Source organism: Mustelus asterias, chromosome 15, assembly GCF_964213995.1.
Source record: "Mustelus asterias chromosome 15, sMusAst1.hap1.1, whole genome shotgun sequence".
Classification (NCBI taxonomy): domain Eukaryota; kingdom Metazoa; phylum Chordata; class Chondrichthyes; order Carcharhiniformes; family Triakidae; genus Mustelus; species Mustelus asterias.
Genome location: NC_135815.1, coordinates 77,780,592 through 77,796,337, shown reverse-complemented (window position 1 = coordinate 77,796,337; position 15,746 = coordinate 77,780,592). Strand labels below are relative to the sequence as shown.

Genomic DNA, 15,746 nt, shown 5'->3' with positions numbered 1-15,746 from the left:
CCCAGTCCAGTCATAGTATAACACTTATTAAAGACTATTACAATAAAGAAAATACACATGTACACAAACAGGTATATGATGATCTAAGACAGTTACGTACAAGACTACTAAACACACCTACACAGTTTAAGTAGAAATTACCCCTGATCCAAAGTAAATTTACAAGATCTTAACTCTTTCAGGACTTCCTCTACCCAAACAACATCCAATTCAATAGATCTATAAGTAAAGGTCAGCTTATAGTTATCACACTGTATAAGTTTAAGTAGTTATGCTGGGGAACATCTCCTCTTGGTTCAGCGAAGATATGGGTTTTAACTGCCTCCACCAAGGTACTCTGCACTCTTACTTCTGGCCTGCTAACCAGCACTGGCTTACAGGCTGCTAGTTGGACTTTGCGCCTCAGGCTGCTAGATGGATACTGCCTCCTGCTTCCACAAAAGTTGCCAATTATATCATTATTTACCTTGAAGATACTCTCTGTATATTTGACTGTCTGTCCTCTCGGCATCTGTTCGTTCTGATGTAGCATATGTATGTCTTCCCTGAATGGTACCATCATCTCCCCAAAGTATGTCTGTCTATAACTGCTAATCTTGTTATTGAGATTCCCATCCTATGGAGTACCTTTTGAAATGCTGGTGGCTTCTAACCTCGTTACTGGGTCTTGCGTTCTGTGAAATACCTTTTGAAATGCTGGTGGCTTCTAACCTACTGACACATTCATGACAAACCTTACTACATTTATCCATAACAACATTATGTAATTTCCTACACCTATCGAACAGTATGCAATTTCATCTTGACAATTCTCCAGTGGCTTTAATCATTTCCATTATTCCCTAAAGATTTGGTTTCTGCTAGTTATTCTGGACAGTAAGATATCTCCATATTCAACTACCCAGAAGAATGCTTTTGTTGGTTTTGAACTGGTTTAAGATAAAAATGTTCCAGTACAATCTTCCGAATTTGGAGTATAAATGTCCGCCATGTTGAGGCTGTATCATTGCTCTAACTATTCAAATTTTATCTGTTTCTGTGACCACCATGAAAGCAGAAAGTGACATATACCATTCTGTGGATATTAAAACAAGCAGAAATCCCATTGTTTAGTTTCACCTTGCTGGGAAATAAATGTCTTAAAATATGGTGGCATATTGTGGCCAAATTAAACAAGCTTTACAGGCCTTGGAATCCTTTTTATATTCCATTTACAGTAAAACGTTAGAGGCCTGCATGGTAAGTTAGTTGTTTCCCCAATACAGTGGTTATTCTATGACATCAGGACGACTTCTAGGTGAAATAACTTCCAACCTACATTGTGCTAAATAAAGAAATATTATCCATTTATAATATTTCCTTCTCTTCCCAAATGTCATTTCAACCTTCATGCACTCCTCCCAATGCTCCAGTGGAGAATAAAATTAAACTTAGCTCCTGTTTGCAGCCTCCTGAACCCCTCCCAAAAAATTAAGTTGAATGATTCATCTCTTCTGCTAGGAAGACAAAAATTTAGTTTAATACCATCCTTCCTCAATCCCAGAGGAATTTAACAGAAGTTGCGATCTACAGGACGCCTGTGAGCTTTTTGTCATCTTCGATCAAGGTGTGTCCATAGATATCTGGTGTACACTGATGAAAGATGAGCTGCTTTTGGATGGCTGCATTTCCAAGTTGCATTCCCAAGTATTGGGAACATGAATTCAGGAGATCTGCTAGGCAGAAATAAGATTAAGGTGTAAACAGGATGCAGGAAGACATCAGAAAGGAATGAAAAGAATGAACACTAGTAGCATGGTATGAATTGCTAGTGGGAGTTTATCTCACTTATTCAAGTTTTACTTGCATTCTTACTCAGTAAGCTTCCATTGTCCAAGAATAGAGGTAAAGCAATGGGTGGAATAACTGAAGAATTAAATAGCAATTCAGGAATTAAAGAGACATGAATTAAATAAAGGCAGGAAAGAAAAGCAAGCAGAACAAAACACTGAAAAAAGAAACAACCTTGGTGGGGTGGGGTGAACGAACATTTTAAAATCGTGCTTGAGATAAGCTCAAAGAAAAACTGAAAACAATTATGTGCATGGATACTTGTTGATACATTTACATTAATGTATAGGAAATGCACACAGATGCAAATATGGTAAGAAAATGATCCATCAGAAATGTTGAATCCGGGCATGCCAGTAATTCCTCGTTTCATTGACCTTAATTTGATTAAATCCGGTCCTGAGGCAGCCAAATTTCAACTCTAAATCAGAGTACAGACTTTATTAGATGTGACATGTCCATTCAAAGTTATAATTTAAGGCTGTCTGTTTTTTTAGGGCTTTGTTTTTGATGACAAAGAGCAACTTCCAGCCTCCAAAGTTGAAGGACAAGATAAAATGGTAGGAAATATTTGGATATTTGTTTGTCTTTTTAGATCTATCCAGTTTCCAAGTTGATTAATTGCAGAATGTTTTCCTTTCAGGTCAACTAATTTTCATCAGTTTGTAAAATTGGCACTTACGAAAAACCCCAAAAAGAGACCTACTGCTGAAAAGTTATTACAGGCAAGTTTAGTGAATTTTGTGTTGTTACTACCTATGTTTATTAATATTTAAATAATTCCCTTATCCTTTCAAATTCTTTTTCAGCACCCATTTGTGGCACAGTCCCTGAATCGTGCACTTGCTACAGAATTGCTTGATAAGTTGAACAACCCAGATCATTCCAGTTACCATGACTTTGATGATGATGATCCTGAGGTAAAACATATCTTATTGGTCATATTTCTATTTTGTATTTTCTTAATCTAAATGTCCTTGGTGATCTTGGGGCTAGTTTACTATTTTACAACCCTTAAAATACAGGAAAATAGGAACCCATCTATTCGAATAAAATGTGATTTGTTCCTGTTTTGATTTGTTTGGTCAACAGTGATGGTGATTTTCATGTTCTGCGTTTAGATATTGTGTAAAAGTTTTCCAACTTTTATAGTAAGCTTTGAGATCCTAATCTATGTGTGATGTACTTTTAAGTGGCATTGATACATTATTTATAAGCAATCTAATAACTAATGTTATAATGAAGTGGAGAACTGCCACATTAAGGATGGTAGATGATGTGAGCTCATTATGTTTAAAGTTTCAGACTTTCTACCCTTTTGGCTTCCTCTAAGATTAAATAAATTGGAGAGCATCTATAGGAACAGGAGTAAGCCACTCAGCCCATCGACCCTGCTCCGCCATTCAATACGATCATGGCTGATCAGACACCTCAATGCTTTTTACAAACACTAACCCAATGACACTTCACATTATTGTTAATCATAAATTTATCAATCTTTACCTTAATCATGCTCAGTGACTCAGTTTCCACAGCTCTCTAGGGTATTGAATTCCAAAGATTCACAGCCCTCTGTGTAAAGAAATCTCATCTCATCTCAATTCTAAGTGGTTTCCCCCTTATTTTGAAATTGTGCCCCCTGGTTCTCGACTCCCAACCAAGGGAAACATCTTACCTCCATCTACCCTGTCTATTCCTTTAAGTATTTTGTAAGTTTCAATTAGATCACCCCTCATTCTTCAAAGTTCTAGAGAATATGGCACGGTGGTTAGCACTGCTGCCTCACAGCATCAGGAACTCTGGTTCAATTCCAGCCTTGGGTGACTGTGTGGAGTTTGCATATTCCCCCTGTGTCTGCATAGGTGCTCCAGTTTCCTCCCACACTCCAAAGATGTGCGAGTTAAGTTGATTGGCCATGTTAAATTGCCCTTTAGTGTCAGGGGGATTAGCAGGGTAAATACATGGGGTTATAGGGATAGGGCCTGGATGGGATTGTTGTTGGTGCAGGCTCAATGAGCCGAATGGCCTCCTGCATTGTAGAGATTCTAGGAATACAGGTCCAGTTTGCTCAATCTCTCTTCATAAGACAGTTCTGCCATCCCCAGAACAAAGCTGGTGAACCTTTGTTGCACTCTCTCTATGGCAGGGTTTCCAAAACCTTTCCAACCATGGAACCCTTTTGACCTCCAAAAGTATTGAAGGAACTCCTGAAATATTCTTATCGTGTTGAAGAGCCAAACTGCAAAGAAATGATTGTTTTTTTGTACAAATGTACAAAAACCTAATTTATAGAAGTCTTTTCTATTAGTTTGCTATAATTAAAAAGTTCTCTTAAAATACGTACTTGGGTCTTACACACTCACTCTCTCACACACAGGTGCACTCCCACGCACTCTCATGTCTCTCTCACACTCATTCTCATATACACACCTTACTCGTATGCCCCACGCTTCTCTGTGCTCACCCAGATCAGTACAATTGGTATTTCCTGCTGTTTCCAACTTGTCCAATCAGAGGCTGGATTCCAGATAATCCAGCCTCTGATTGAACAATCTGGAAACAGCGTGAAATTCAAATTGCATCGATAAGCCTGGCCTGCCGCAGTTCACAGTTTGGGAACCCCTGGGCTAAGAGGACTTTTAAAATTGCCATGAAATGCTGGTGGAACATACAGCTTGTAACAGGATCTCACAATTGATAACATATTTACTGGCATAGGATAGCAAAGATCTTTTGTGTTCCGTATGTTTGCTTTTTGTTTGTATACTGCTTCACTGGGATACTGGTAATACAGGCAGTATGAAGCAACCAAATTAACAGCGGTGATATAGTTATACGTTTAGTGGTGACTGCATGAAACTCTGCTAATTTAGTTCCCCTTGCACTGACGGTCTCAAGTCTTTTAAGCTAGTCCCCTCATTTAATATGTTGTGAGTTCGCCATTTGAAGAAAAACATTCAAATCAACTGAAATGTTCAGATCTGAATGAGAGATGTTATTCATAAGAGTTCTTTGTGAAGATTTATTAATGGTGAAATTCCTTCAGAGTTTAGCCACTGAATGCAACACAAATGGAGGAAACTACAACACATTTTAATAAAGGAAGAAAGCTGCTCATAGGGTTTTAGGAATTAATCCAAGTTCTTTCTCCAGTACAATTTACAGATTTTTGCAATTTTGCTTGGAAGTGGAATTGGAGCTTATAACCATGCACAAAGTTCTTCCAGGAGTTCCCACGTGGAACAGGGACTGAGGTCTCCTGTCATGCTTCTACAAGACTAACTGCAGTTAACAGAGATAAATTTGAGGCTTGAAAGTAATGTATCTTAATAATTTAATAAGTAATATCATAGTATAGATTCCTAGTTTAAAGAACAAAAATAAAGTTGCAGTAGTCACCCACCAATCGCCGACCTTTGTCTTGTACTTTTGAAGCTGCAGCTCCTGACTCTCTCCCTCAGATTCCCTCTGGGCCAAGCTTTATGCCCCACCTTCCAGCCCTGAGGTCTTTAAGCCTGGCACCAAGCAGGCAACACAGCCTTTGAGATTTGCGCTTTTGGCTGCAGGGAACAGTACCTATCTCCCAAACTAATTTGCCCCTGACTACTACTATATTCTTCTAGCTTCCCTAATTTGAAAGGCACCCTGTACTATGGTGCTGCGGTTATTTTGCTCATCTTTCCTGCAGTCCCTGCTTCATCCATTCCAGCTGCAAGAACATCAAACTTGTTGGACAAGTGCGAAGGCTGAGACTCTTTCGTTGCTACCATGTGGATACCCGACCCAGCCTCACTTGTAGTCACACTCTCCTGTCCCTGATCACAGACGAAACATAAAGTTCCTAACCTAAGGGAGTGTGACTGCCTTTTGGAATAAAGTTTCCAGGTAACTTACTCCTCCTGTTGCACCAGTGTCCGAGGCTGAGAACCACTTTGTCAATTCTGAGCTGAAATTCCTCTAGCTGCAGACCCTTGCTGCAGATGTGGTTATTGGAGATCACAGGCACCCATATGCAACAGCTGTAACACATAATCTGCCCTGTCATTTGATTGTATTTAACTAATTAGTTTTCAAGTTTAGAAATATCACTCAGCATTTATTTGCAATTATTTTAAATATGTCACCTAAATTATAAATACAATATTTGTCACCCCTGCCCCCACCCCCCTCCCCCACACACACACCAGATGAAGCTTCTGCCCTAGTAAACGGATGCTTCTTTTTCTGCCTCATATACTTCCTGTTGTGATTGAAAATTTTAATGTCTCAGTTTAGAGGGAGAAGAAGAAATATAATCACCAACGAATCACTTACCTACTTCTCTCTGATATCATACTAAGATTTTTTTTGAATGCACACCTGATTCTTTTATGCTCCCCACCAGCCTCGCTTTGTTCTTGCTCTCGCTGCTGTTGCTGCTCTTTAAACTCCTGTCTGGTCTTGCTCTGTTCTCGTTCTAGCTGTTCTCGACATTTTTTAATGTCCTCTTCTGATCTTGCTCTGGTCTTGCTCTTGCTGCTATTTTATGCTTTTTGCTGGTCTTGTGCTTTTCTGGCTTTCGCTGCTGCCATACCCCTCTCTTCTGCTCCCTGCTGGTCTCACTCTGTTAATTGCATTCATCTGCATGGAGTAAATGACATAACTAAAAATGACAAGTCTCTTGATGCAAAAAGTTATTAAATCAGTATTAAAGTATGACATCAGGACAGTTTCCACCACCATTTTCTGCTCTATTTTGGCTGAATTTATTTATGTGGAGAGATTTGGCAAAAGAGTGAACGTGTTAATTACCTGCCTTGAGTATATGGTTATGTTCAACCTTGTAATTCAACTTGCATATATAGTATCCTCTCTAACTAACCTATCCTTCTGTTATGGTGCAACTTGAAGTTTTGTCTTTAAACTTACTCAGTCTCCCTATACAGACTGCTTGCATGAAAAGCTAAGGTACGATGTAGACCTGTAACTCCTGTTTACAGTATAGGATTGGTCGTGTAAGAGTACCCTTGTTGCAAATGGCTACACTTGGACTATTTTCCATTTTTCTCATATTTCAACAATTTGCTAATGTATGCAGTCAAAGAATTCAGAAGCAAAGTAGGTAATTAATGCCCATTTTTGAATAAAAGACTTGAGGTCAAGAACATATTGATATGAACCTGGAACTTGAGAAAATTGAAATATTATATCATAGTACCCATTTATATTCTTAAGAGGAGCCCAATACTGTGTTCACCAGTGTTGTGCAGCTGGTTTCTCTTTCTTTCCAGAGGCCTCCTTCTGTTCTTGATTCTGCTTGGATAAGACCATAAGACCATAAGACATAGGAGCGGAAGTAAGGCCATTTGGCCCATCGAGTCCACTCCACCATTCAATCATGGTTGATTTCAACTCCATTTACCCGCTCTCTCCCCATAGCCCTTAATTCCTCGAGAAATCAAGAATTTATCAATTTCTGTCTTGAAGACGCTCAACGTCTCGGCCTCCACAGCCCTCTGTGGCAATGAATTCCACAGACCCACCACTCTCTGGCTGAAGAAATTTCTCCTCATCTCTGTTCTAAAGTGACTCCCTTTTATTCTAAGGCTGTGCCCCCGCGTCCTAGTCTCCCCTGTTAATGGAAACAACTTCCCTACGTCCATCCTATCTAAGCCGTTCATTATCTTGTAAGTTTCTATCAGATCTCCCCTCAACCTCCTAAACTCCAATGAATATAATCCCACGATCCTCAGACGTTCATCGTATGTCAGGCCTACCATTCCTGGGATCATCCGTGTGAATCTCCGCTGGACCCGCTCCAGTGCCAGTATGTCCTTCCTGAGGTGTGGGGCCCAAAATTGCTCACAGTACTCCAAATGGGGCCTAACCAGTGCTTTATAAAGCCTCAGAAGTACATCCCTGCTTTTGTATTCCAAGCCTCTTGAGATAAATGACAACATTACATTTGCTTTCTTAATTACGGACTCAACCTGCAAGTTTACCTTTAGAGAATCCTGGACTAGGACTCCCAAGTCCCTTTGCACTTTAGCATTATGAATTTTGTCACCGTTTAGAAAATAGTCCATGCCTCTATTCTTTTTTCCAAAGTGTACGACCTCGCACTTGCCCACGTTGAATTTCATCAGCCACTTCTTGGACCACTCTCCTAAACTGTCTAAATCTTTCTGCAGCCTCCCCACCTCCTCAATACTACCTGCCCCTCCACCTATCTTTGTATCATCGGCAAACTTGGCCAGAATGCTCCCAGTCCCGTCATCTAGATCGTTAATATATAAAGAGAACAGCTGTGGCCCCAACACTGAACCCTGCGGGACACCACTTGTCACCGGATTCCATTGTCATGATGGTATATTAATTCTGCTAATGTCTTCAGAGAGCTGGGCAGGATCCAAAGGGTAAACCATTACATTGAATGCAAACTGGCACAAACTACTTCAGATTCGCTTTTTAATTTCTTTCGCTGAGTCCAACCAGTCCTTTTGATTTTCAGAATCCCAAAATGTCAAACTGAAGTAATCCTTTTCAGAAGATTGAGCAGCTTACAGACTTAGTTAAACAGACCTGTGCCTTGCACGCTTTCTAACTTCACATGTATGTATTCAAGGCCACCCAGAAGTATTACTTTATCCCTGTCCCCTTTCTTGTTAACTGGTCTTAGTTACTCTGATGTGGAGATGCCGGTGTTGGACTGGGGTGAACACAGTAAGAAGTTTCACAACACCAGGTTAAAGTCCAACAGGTTTATTTGGTAGCAAATACCATAAGCTTTCGGAGCACTGCTCCTTCGTCAGATGGAGTGGAAATGTGCTCTCAAACAGTGCAAACAGACACAAAATCAAATTGCAGAATACTGATTAGAATGCGAGTCCTACAGCCAGCCAGGTCTTAAAGGTACAGACAATGTGGGTGGAGGGAACATTAAACACAGGTTAAAGAGATGTGTATTGTCTCCAGACAGAACAGCTAGTGAGATTCTTGCAAGCCCAGGAGGCAAGCTGTGGGGGTTACTGATAATGTGACATAAATCCAACATCCCGGTTTAGGCCATCCTCATGTGTGTGGAACTTGGCTATCAGTTTCTGCTCAGCGACTCTGCGCTGTCGTGTATCATGAAGGCCACCTTGGAGAACGCTTACCTGAAGATCCAAGGCTGAATGCCCGTGACTGGCATTCAGTGAATGCCCATCACGGGCATTCAGCCTTGGATCTTCAGGTAAGCGTTCTCCAAGGCGGCCTTCACGACACACGACAGCGCAGAGTCGCTGAGCAGAAACTGATAGCCAAGTTCCACACACATGAGGACGGCCTAAACCGGGATGTTGGATTTATGTCACATTATCAGTAACCCCCACAGCTTGCCTCCTGGGCTTGCAGAATCTCACTAGCTGTTCTGTCTGGAGACAGAACACATCTCTTTAACCTGTGTTTAATGTTCCCTTCACCCACATTGTCTGTACCTTTAAGACTTGGCTGGCTGCAGGATTCGCATTCTAATCAGTATTCTGCAACTTGATTTTGTGTCTGTTTGCACTGTTTGAGAGCACATTTCCACTCCATCTGACGAAGGAGCAGTGCTCCCAAAGCTTATGGTATTTGCTACCAAATAAACCTGTTGGACTTTAACCTGGTGTTGTGAGACTTCTTACTTAGTTAATCTGTCAGGTTATAGAGTCATAGAGGTTTACAGCATGGAAACAGGCCCTTTGGCCCAACTTGTCCATGCTGTCCCTTTTTTTTAAACTCCTAAGCTAGTCCCAATTGCCCGCGTTTGGCCTATATCCCTCTATGCCCATCTTACCCATGTAATTGTTTAAACACTTTTTAAAAGACAAAATTGTATCCACCTCTACTACTATCTCTGGCAGCTTGTTCCAGAAACTCACCACCTGTGTGGAAACAATTGCCCCTCTGGACCTTTTTGTATCTTTCCCCTCTCACCGTACACCTATGCCCTCTAGTTTTAGACTCCCCTACCTTTGGGAAAAGATATTAACTATCTACCTTGTCTATGCCCCTCATTATTTTATAGACCTCTATAAGATCACCCCTCAGCCTCCTACACACCAGAGAAAAAAGTCCCAGTCTATCCAGCCTCACCTTATAACTCAAACCATCGAGTCCCGGTAGCATCCCAGTAAATCTAGGAGTCCAACTTCAACTTTTATTGCAAAATGGTACACTCAAAATTCTTTCCAGAATTTCCAATTGTATAGTGTGTCAGGATTTGTTGTAATTCTGGTTTTAGCGATCATTGTGGCAGGTCATGCTGTTGCAAAAACCATTGTAATTTACTTGAACAGCAGCTTTGAACAGGTAGCACATGAGTTCCAGTAGGAGGTCATTTAGGAGCAAGGAAAACCCAAGCAAAAATTCTCTGGGTATCCATGTCTCTGCAAGATTCATTATTCCAGCAGTTCATTAGGAATAATGGTACAGTTTCATCAGTCTCACTTCATATCGTTATTCTTTTCTTTTGTCTGCGGAACATTGACTCACCAATTTCCCGTTAATCAATTTAAGTAGCCCTCTTATGCCATCACCAAAACTAAATTCAGAAGGACTGAATGTGGTTGATTCATTAGGTGCATCCCTAATTGCAAAAAGCACAAATAGAATTCCTTTATCCCAATCCTCTGGATAATCCTGACTATAGGCCCTCAACATGATCTTTAATGTTTGATGCCACCGTTCTAAAGCTCCCTGCAATTCTGGATGATACGCAGTTGATTCAAATTCCTAAGCTATCCAGAACTTCCCTGAATAACTTTGAAGTAAAATTGGAGGCTTGATCTGATTGGGTTTCCGTGAGCAGTCGTATCTGGTTAAAAAAAATTAATGTAACTCCTCTACAATCCTATTAGCTGTAATATTACGTAATGGAATGGCCTCCGGAAATCTAGTAGACACATTCATTATAGTCAACAAGTACTGATTCCCACTTTTTGTTTTGGGCCGGGATCCCACACCATCAATTAGCATCCTTGTAAAAGGTTCCTCAAATGCCAGAATGGGTATTAAAGGCCTGGTTTGATTACTGCTTGAGGTTTTCCTATTACCTGACATATGTGACATGTCTGGCAACATTCAACCACATCTTTACGCAGTCCAGGCCAATAAAAGTATTTTTGTATTTTTGCTTGGGTTTTCCTTGCTCCTAAATGACCTCCTACTGGAACTCATGTGCTACCTGCAACACCTCCTTTCTATAACCACTGGCAATACAACTTGATGAACTTGTGCCCATTTTTCATCTGCCCATTTTTCATCTGCCTGAATATGTAATGGTCTCCACTTTGCTCCTCAATCCAGATCTATATTTAACCCATATTTACCTGAGGATTTCTCTTTCCCAGTTTCTATCCCTCATAGATTGAAATTGATGTAAAAATCCAAATCAATCAAAATCATCTGCCATTTTTGCTGCTACTCTCGCAGTTTTACCTTTTTGCACTTCCACCATTTCAAGTTTGTTTTCTTTCTAGTTCCTGAAGTTCAAATGCTCTGTCTTTTTATTTTTGTTCTGCCAGTGCTATTCTCTTTTTCCTTTTGTGCTCCAATGCCTCACTCTCTTTCTTTTGCTTTTAATTGCAATTCAAATTGTCAATTATTTTTCTTATTCAAGCTGTTTCAATTCCTTTTCTTGTCGCACCTGTTTCAATTCTTTTTGTAACTGAATTCTAATTCAAATTCAAACTGCTGCTAGCAAATGTAGATGCTGAGCTTTTGTTGAAACTATCACTGTCTTCAGCGCTCCTTCAGGTTTAGTCAACTGTAATTTGTTTGCCAAATTACAACAAGGCTTTGTTTTAACCACCCTTTGTAAACCACTGAGTGACCTCTTCCACACCCAGGAAAGCCACTAAAAGAGCCATTTTTCCACAAGGCAGTCCCTATTTAAACTAACCGATTGCATCACATGAAAGGAAAAACACCAGGTTGTCAACACCCAACTATCTTATAGCTTTTAATCCCGGAAAAGAACCCCCAGTTTTTGCTAGGGTACCAGATCAGAACCTTCAAGGTATATTGTGAAGTCAGAATAGACCCCAACAAATTTCAATTTGGCATTAGTGTGAGGATAAGATGTTTCACTCCAGGTGCAATTCTACTGACACACTGGGAAGCTTTTATCAAAACAAACTTTATTTAACAACACAGTTTGATTATAGCAAATGAATTAGCTTAACATTTAACAATTGAACAATACTTAAACATGATAAGGCACAATTCTTAACTGCTAATTTATTACTATAAGTTCCAATCAAGCAACATTTTCCTTGTAGACTTAAACCTCTCTTTAAAATTAGTTAGCAAAACATAGGCATACTTGCTTTTACTTAGGTTACCAAGCTTTGGAGCTTTCCAAAAGCCTTTGAATCGGCACTGTTTTCTTCAGGCAGCAACTGCTTGTATAAAAAGAAACTTGCTTTCCTGCATGCTTAACTCCTCCCATTAATAACATGGCTCTGTCCCTGTCAATCAACCTAATCAAAACTCACAGGACCCTGCATACCTAGTCTAAAATCCCAGGAGAACTTAAACTAACAAAAGGTCCAAAAATAACACATTTCTAGCTAAAATCAGTTATTAGCCTGCATTCTTAGCATCTGCTGCATGTTTACCAGACAAATTGACTCTTATAACAAAACATTGCCTCTTAAAGCAACCCCATCTTAAACACAGAATATATCAAAATAGCACAGTGTCATCACAACCAGACACTTCTAATACCAGACAACTAGAACAGCAAAGGATAAATTGGCTGAACTAGTTCTGCAGCTCATGAATGAAGGGCAGCCTTTGTGCAGTAACCATTTATACTTGGGTATGAGTTGTGATTAGTGAAATAATAAGTCTAGTTTCAACTCACATCTTCCTCATCACTGTCAAAATTTCTGCTGATCTGATCCAGGCACAACTGTAATTTGGTAGCATGAGAATGAATTGATTTGTAGCAAATTTGAAGCGTGGTGAAATATTCTGTTTGAATTTTTAAAAAGTTTTTTTATATCAAAGGACTTGAACTCATAACATTGGCTGCAATATCAATGCTACACTGAAGGAATTCTATGTTGTCTTTTGAAGGAGCCATAAACTGAGCTCCCATCTGCAAGTTCAAGTGGATGAAAGAGATCCCATGACACTTTTTAAACAAAAAGAATGGAGAGTTCTATTGTTGTGATCCGCATTCCTTCCTCAACCATCACTTCCAAAAACCTATAACTTTTCATACATTTATTGTTTTTGGGAGTTCACAGTTTGCTAATTGGTTATCATATTCAGTGACAAAACAATAACTACACTTCAAAAGGAATTCAGTGTGGTTTTGTCAAATTAGGCATCCATAACACCAGCTGTTTTCCATGATGATTAGTTTTAGGTAGCTCAGGAATTCCTGCCCACAATGTACGGCATTGTCTGTTTCCTCCAGAGCAACAATGGCATCAAGTAGAAGTTTGAAGTATTTCTGAAGCAAAAATTAGAGGATAGTCACTCTGAAATGGGGAGGAAAGGGAAGCATGCCAACATGAACTGGGGAGAGTAGTTAAAATTGTGCTGGTATGAATGGAGTGGGAGAAGAATGAGAAGATAAGTGATCTGAAGTGCAAAGGTTTAATAAACAATAATCTGGAAACAGAAATTCAATGCAAATCACTTGCAATTCTTGCAAAAACCCGAATCAGGGCAGAATTGTAGTACTGCTGCTTCACAGCGCCAGGGACCCGAGTTCAATTCCGGCTTTGGGTGACTGTCTTTGTGCAGTTTGCACGTTCTCTCCCTGTCTGCATGAGTTTCCTCCAGATGCTCCGGTTTCCTCCCACAGTCAAAGATATGCAGGTTAGCTGGATTGGCCATGATAAATTGCCCCTTAGTATACAAGAAATGTAGATTAAGGTAAATGTGCAGGATTCAGGGAATGAGGTGGGATTGGGCTTGGGTAAGATGCTCTGTTGGTGCACACCCAATGGGCTGAATGGCCTCCTTCTCCACTGTAGGGATGCTATTATTTTGTGATAAATCCCCGTAGTTCTGCCACAATTTTCCAATGACTCTGCTCAGAAATTCTATCTGTGACTTGTATATTTCTTTACACAACTTAACATTTGAGATGAAAGTCCCTGCAATGAATTTGTGGAATTGTGTGCAAAAGGAGCAGCAGAATACTACAAAAAATGCTTGAATGTTGAGCAGCTTACTGATTCTATATTTAGCACTTGAACCAAGTATAAAATGTAGTTATTTACAGAGTCTTAATGTCAGTATCATTCCCTTGGTTAGGAGACATGGGACACTTTTATTCTTAAAGCTGGAATCTCCAGCTCCAGTTGTTTCTTAAAATTAAGTCAGTGAGTCTTTTATTGCCTGACATTTATTTTCTCGATGTGGAGATGCCGACGTTGGACTGGGGTGAACACTGTAAGAAGTCTCACAACACCAGGTTAAAGTCCAACAGGTTTATTTGGTAGCAAATACCATAAGCTTTCGGAGTGCTGCTCCTTCTTCAGATGGAGTGGAAATGCAATTTCCAGATGGAATTTCCACTCCATCTGACGAAGGAGCAGCGCTCCGAAAGCTTATGCTATTTGCTACCAAATAAACCTGTTGGACTTTAACCTGGTGTTGTGAGACTTCTTACATTTATTTTCTCCCCATTTTTGGGATATCCAACCAGTTCAGGATAAGTATGTAGGATAATGCACACGTGTTTCTGCTCCAAGACATTCTTCAAAACTGATTGTAAGGAATTATGTTTGGATTGGCTGCTGTCTCCTTTTACCCAGTAAGTGATTGGAAGAGCTAAAGATATTGCATCTTGACCTGTACTGATGTAGCTGGTCATGGTTAGGATGGCAGTTAAGGTGCAACAGTTGGCTTTAGTCACCCTGAGTCAGATAAGCAGAAGAAATTCAGCAAAGGATCCTGATTACTCTTAGAACAGTGGTTTGTAGGTTGAGAGTCGAAATTTGTCCAAATATCCTGCTGACACTAATCATTATTCTAATTGTAAAAATATTAATAATTGTAATTATTCTAATTACAGTAACTTAAAAAAAAATTCATTGTTAGTTGTTATGATGTATTCCATTCCTAAGATTTAAAAATAATACAAATTGATTGTAAGGTTAATAAAATATAGTAAAAGAAAATAAATAATAATATAATTAAGTAGTTAATTAAAACACCTTGAGGATAACGGGACAGGTCATGTGTAAAGGCTGTAGCATGTGAGAGCTCTTGGCTGCCGGTATGATTCAGGGCAAATACATCTGCAGTAAGAAAAAGTGTTTGCAGCACCTGCCTCGTAACAAGCAGGTGGCAGGGGCAGGGCACACGCACCATGCCCCCCTGTTGCATTTCACTGCAACTGCACCACTTAGTCAGGGTGACTTGTGACATGCCCAGTAAGACGCACGTGAAAGATAGTGACTAAGGAAGTTAGGGGGGCCGAGTGGCAGCTATCGCTTCTCAGCCTTTTGGCTAAAATCAAGTGCATGATCAAAGCCAAGGGCTCGGATTTCGCAAAGAGGTATCGAATTTCGGTGGGGATTGTGGATTGAAGAAGCAGACAGCAGATGACCGACTACACAGAAGAAGACAACACTTGAGCTCTGCTGCTACTGGTGGATCTTTATGCTGGTTTCAAGCCTCTGGCTTGGACCTAACGCCGGTACAGTTAGACTCAGTGTTTTCAAGCTATGGCTGCAGCTGCTCCGAGAGCTACAGGCCAAGGGCTGCCCAACACCATCCGGGTGAAGCCTTCGGGAGGAGGCTCGCCTGTGGGCCGCGATTACCTCGTGAAGAAGGTATTGTTCGAGTGCTGTGGATTCCAAGCAGCAGACGTCTACGGTGTGGCTGAGTACAGCAACCAGCCGTACGTGGATGTCAGCTTCAGAAGCCTGTCAGGATGCGTCAAG

The 15,746-nt window shown here is 40.3% G+C and overlaps 1 protein-coding gene across 20 annotated transcripts in view; it reads left to right on the top strand.

Annotated features, from left to right (window-relative positions):
- map4k3b (mitogen-activated protein kinase kinase kinase kinase 3b) overlaps positions 1-15,746 on the top strand; it is a 288,964-nt gene that overhangs the window by 153,848 nt on the left and 119,370 nt on the right. For all 20 annotated transcript variants that reach the window (XR_013499675.1, XR_013499674.1, XM_078230171.1 and 17 more), the window contains exons 10-12: positions 2,328-2,390; positions 2,474-2,555; positions 2,640-2,750. Coding sequence is in view for 18 of the 20 variants with exons in the window: in XM_078230171.1 (XP_078086297.1) it covers positions 2,328-2,390; positions 2,474-2,555; positions 2,640-2,750 (256 nt within the window). In the remaining 2 variants the exon portion in view is untranslated. The remainder of the gene's footprint in view (positions 1-2,327; positions 2,391-2,473; positions 2,556-2,639; positions 2,751-15,746) is intronic.